General features: G+C 37.6%; 1 protein-coding gene across 1 annotated transcript in view; it reads right to left on the bottom strand.

Annotated features, from left to right (window-relative positions):
• The window catches only part of LOC103603612 (zinc finger protein DPF3), a gene marked incomplete at its 5' end in the record, with an annotated part of 18,309 nt that extends 14,184 nt beyond the window's left edge, over window positions 1-4,125 (bottom strand). The window contains one exon of the mRNA XM_008588169.1: window positions 4,013-4,125. Within this exon, the coding sequence (XP_008586391.1) occupies window positions 4,013-4,125 (113 nt within the window). The remainder of the gene's footprint in view (window positions 1-4,012) is intronic.
• Between the last annotated feature and the right edge of the window lie 312 nt (window positions 4,126-4,437).

The following is a 4,437-nucleotide window of genomic DNA, read 5'->3' on the forward strand; positions in this document are numbered from 1 at the left end:
AAGAAAGAAAGAAAGAAAGAAAGAAAGAAAGAAAGAAAGAAAGAAAGAAAGAAAGAGATAATACATTGAACTTTCAGAAAGAACGAACAGAACTATGGTTATCGGGGCGGGAGGGGGAGGAGGGTTAGGAAGAAACTTATAAATGGATACAAAGAAAGGGTACATTTTGTAATGACAAGTATGTCAACTATCCTGATCTGATCATCACATATTATACACAAATACTGGTCGTAAATTCTGTATCCCACAAATAAGAATAATCAATTACATTTCAATTTTTTTAAAAAAGAACTAGAAAAAATAAGTGTTGCTTCTCCCTTGTCCCTGCTACCCCATGGCCAGTCCCACATTTTTTCTCTACCCATTCCCACCCACCTCTGTAGATAACCAATCTCATTAGTTTCTTGTTTATTCTTCCTGTATTTCTTTTACCCTAGTGAGCAAACATATGTATGTTATCTTACGTCTCTTTCTTTCTTACAGTAAGCACAGCATACTATAGATATTCTATTTTACTTTGCTTTTATTCACTTAACAATATATCCTGGAAATCACTCGTATCAACTCACAGACATCTGCCTTGTTCTTTTTTACAGCTGTGTAGTACTCCATTGCTACTATAAATAACCTTATGTATATTTGTTTTCATAGTGTTGGAGGTATAACTTCAGGCTAGATTCCTATCAGTGGGATTGCTGAGTCAAACGTGAAGTGCATCATAGTCTTGTTAGGTATTGCCACATTCCCTCCAGAAGGTCGTACCACTTTATAGTCCCACCAGCAATATAGGAAGGTACCAGTTTTCCCACAGCTTCATCAACAGAATGTATCGCCATACTTTTTAATTTTGGCCCATTTGAACATTGTTTTTTCACATGTTTAAGGGTTATTTTTATATTTTTTGTGAATTGTCTGTCTTGTATTTTTCTCACTTCCTTTTGGGTTTCAGGTCCCTTGCCCCTCAACTTTTGTGACTTTATTTGTTTGTTTTTACAACTGGCTGAACCCTTGACCTTGGTTGGTGTTATAACACTATGCTCTAACCAACTAAGCTAACCAGCCAGACTTTTGTGTATGTGACTCTTTATTTATTTGTTTGTTGGCTGGTTTTTTGTCCCTCAATTTTTAACAGTTCTTTATATATTAGGGAATTGGCCCTTCATTTGTAGTACATGCTACAAATATTTTCTCCCAGTTTGTCAGTTGTCTTTTGACTTTACATGTTTTTGATGGCATAGTTTTTTTATGTAGTCAAATTTACCAATATTTTATTTCATTGCTTTTGGATCTTGAGTCACAGAAAAACTTTCCCTATATTTAGATCAAGAGGAATTCACCCATGTTTTCTTCTAGTATTAGCATGGTATTACTTTTTACATTTCAATCCCCAATCTATTTGGAGATTATTGTTATGTATAGTATGAGATATGTATCTAATTTTGTCTTTTCCCAAATGGCTACCCCATTGTCCCAGACCATTCATTAAAAAGTCTACCTTTGACACAGTAATTTTAGATGCAAGCTTTATCTTGTATTTTCATATATAGTTGCATCTATTTATGGGGTTTCTATTCTATTCCAGCTGTTCTATTTGTCTACTTCTGCATCAGTACCACACTGCTTTAACTATAGAGGCTTTATAGTACATTTTAGTGTTTGATAGTGCTATTTTCCATGACAGCTTGTTTATCAGTATTTTCTTGGCTAATTTTGCATGTTTGTTTTTTCATATAAACTTAAGTACCAACTAGTCTAACTCCATAAAAAAGCTTGTTGATATGTTTATCGGGCTTGAAATAAATTTGTAAATTAAACAGGACTGACATCTTCATAATGCTAAATCATTCTACCCAAAATCACAAGATCTTTCCATTTTTTCTTCATGTCTTTTCAAAAGTATTTAAAATTTTAGGACCAGCCCGTGGCTCACTTGGGAGAGTGCGGTGCTGATAACACCAAGGCCATGGGTTCGGATCCTTATATAGGGATGGACGGTTAGCTCACTTGGGAGAGTGTGGTGCTGACAACACCAAGTCAAGGGTTAAGATCCCCTTACCGGTCATCTTTAAAAAAAAAAAAAAAAAAAGTATTTAAAATTTTTCTTCCTATAGGCTTTACATATTTGTTGTTAAATATATTTCTAAGTATTTCTTCTTTGTTGCTATTATAAATGAAATTATATTCTATAACTGGTTATTATTTGTGTATATGAAGGCTATTAGTGATTATAGGTTAATTTCATATCCTGCTGCCTTTTAGGTTTAAGTTAGCTTTATCATTGATTATCTTAGGTTTTCCAGATATACTATCATATCATATGAAAATAGAGTTTTACTACTTCGATATCCCTTCTTATGCCTCTAATTGGTTTCTCCTGTCTAATATCTCTAGAACGATGTCAAATAGTAGTGGCAGAGAGAGTGAGCATCCTCACCTGCTTCCTAATCTTAGTAGAAAGGCCTCTTGTGTTTTTCCCATTACATAAGATACTGGATTTAGTTCTAAAAGTATAAATATTGTATCATGTTAAGAAGGTATCCTGTAATTACTATTTTCTTGAGTGTTGTTTTTGGTTTTTGTTTGTATTGTGAATAGGTCCTTTAACCACCCTGTTGTTATGAAAACTGATAAAGGGAAAGAATCAAGCATTTATCCTGCCTTTTCTATCTAGTCTATATCTGAGGGTAACCAAAAACAAGGTTGGGAAAGCTCTTTACGGAATGACTCCAGCTAACAAACAAAAAAGAAGTTTTCAAATAAGAATATCACTATTTTTCAACCCCTAATGAAACAGTCGATCTAGCTGAATATCATCAATAGATGCTACCTTCACAAAAAGAGAGACACCAGGCATTACATGCCTCCTGAAGAAAGCGTGCACCACCATCTGTGAAGTAGTCTTGCCAAAAAAAAAAAGAGAGAGAGAGAGAGAAACAGATAGAGACAGAGAGATAGTGAGGGGACAGACGCAGAGAGACAGAGATACAAAGAGAGAGGGAGATAACCTGATTCGAACCTCTAGCTCTAACTACTAATTTATAAGAAATACAAGAAACAGAGGAAAATGCCAAATACCACCACAGGAATGCACTCAGTAAAATACAGTCATTGGAACTCGATTGAACAAATGATCTGATTTTTTCAACAAAGAATTTAAGGGGGAAAAAATGAGAACAAGATGAAGGAAAAATCTATACATTATTTAAAGAACCTACATATATACTTATATAAACCCGTATATATTTAAAGAAAGTTCAAAGACATATCAAGTAATTGCAATGTGTGGGCCTTATTTGGACCTCAACTCTAATAAACAGGCTGTAATAAAAACATTTATGAGACAATTGAGAAAATAGAAATGTTGACTAGATGTTTGATTATATTAAAGAATTACTGATTTGTTTTAGCTATGTTAGCACTTTGGCTGTTTTTGTTATAAAGTAAGTCCTCATCTTTTTGAGATACGTGTGAAATATTTAAGAAAAAATGATATTATGACCAGGCTATGGAGGGGGAGGCAGTAGTATTTAGAAGGAAGATTAGACACGTATTGATCATTGTTGAGGCTTGTGATGGGGACGTGGGTTTCACTATTCTCTCTACCTTTGTATATGTTTGAAATTGTCCATAACAAAAAGTGGTTTTGAAACTTCCGCATTTATTATATTTACCATTTAGACCAAATGAGATCATACACCATGGAATGTGGTGGAAACTGTCAAGCACATCCCAGCCATAAGCAATGGTCACCGCTGTCAGTCACTGAACCCTCAAGGGCCAATGGTCAGGCTGCTCCTGAGTGCCAGGGTAAAGGGCAAATGGCCATTATGGCAGCCTCTGGTGGCCACCTCCTGCATCTCTCTCCACAGGCACAAAGGGCACCCAGGGTCCCTGTGGCACAGAGCAAGACTGGCTGGCATTCTCCCCAGGAGCCCAGTGACAAGAGCGTTGCCTCCTCTCCACCCCTTGAGGACTTGGGTCTCTGCCCACACAGGGGCAGCCCCACACTCACGTCATTCTCGGAGGTCCCACAGAGGATGCAGGACTTGCACTCTATGCACTGCCACTTGTATGTCTTGACGGCCTCAGTCATGTTCAGGGTGAACTGCAGGCAGGTCGGGTGACCTGGAGGAAGCCAAAAACAGCAGCATTAGGGCAAAAGGGCCTGACCTGTCACCCCTCAACACCCCTAACCAGAAACACATTTATGCCCAACATGGAGGGAGGGTGGGAATAGCACAGGCTGGGAAACAAATTGGGCGCCTGGATGTGGCCCTTCCCCACTCCTCACCACCACCCCCAGTTACAGCAGGTTGAGGCCCAAAGAGAGAAATAAGCATTAACCTTTTATTGGGGACAGATGCCATCCAATTCCCCTTGCCCTAAGAGTCACGTCCCCACACAGGCATAACCAGAGATGAGGACAGAAAGTAGTGA

This window comes from Galeopterus variegatus, unplaced genomic scaffold (assembly GCF_000696425.1).
Source record: "Galeopterus variegatus unplaced genomic scaffold, G_variegatus-3.0.2 Scaffold4702, whole genome shotgun sequence".
Classification (NCBI taxonomy): domain Eukaryota; kingdom Metazoa; phylum Chordata; class Mammalia; order Dermoptera; family Cynocephalidae; genus Galeopterus; species Galeopterus variegatus.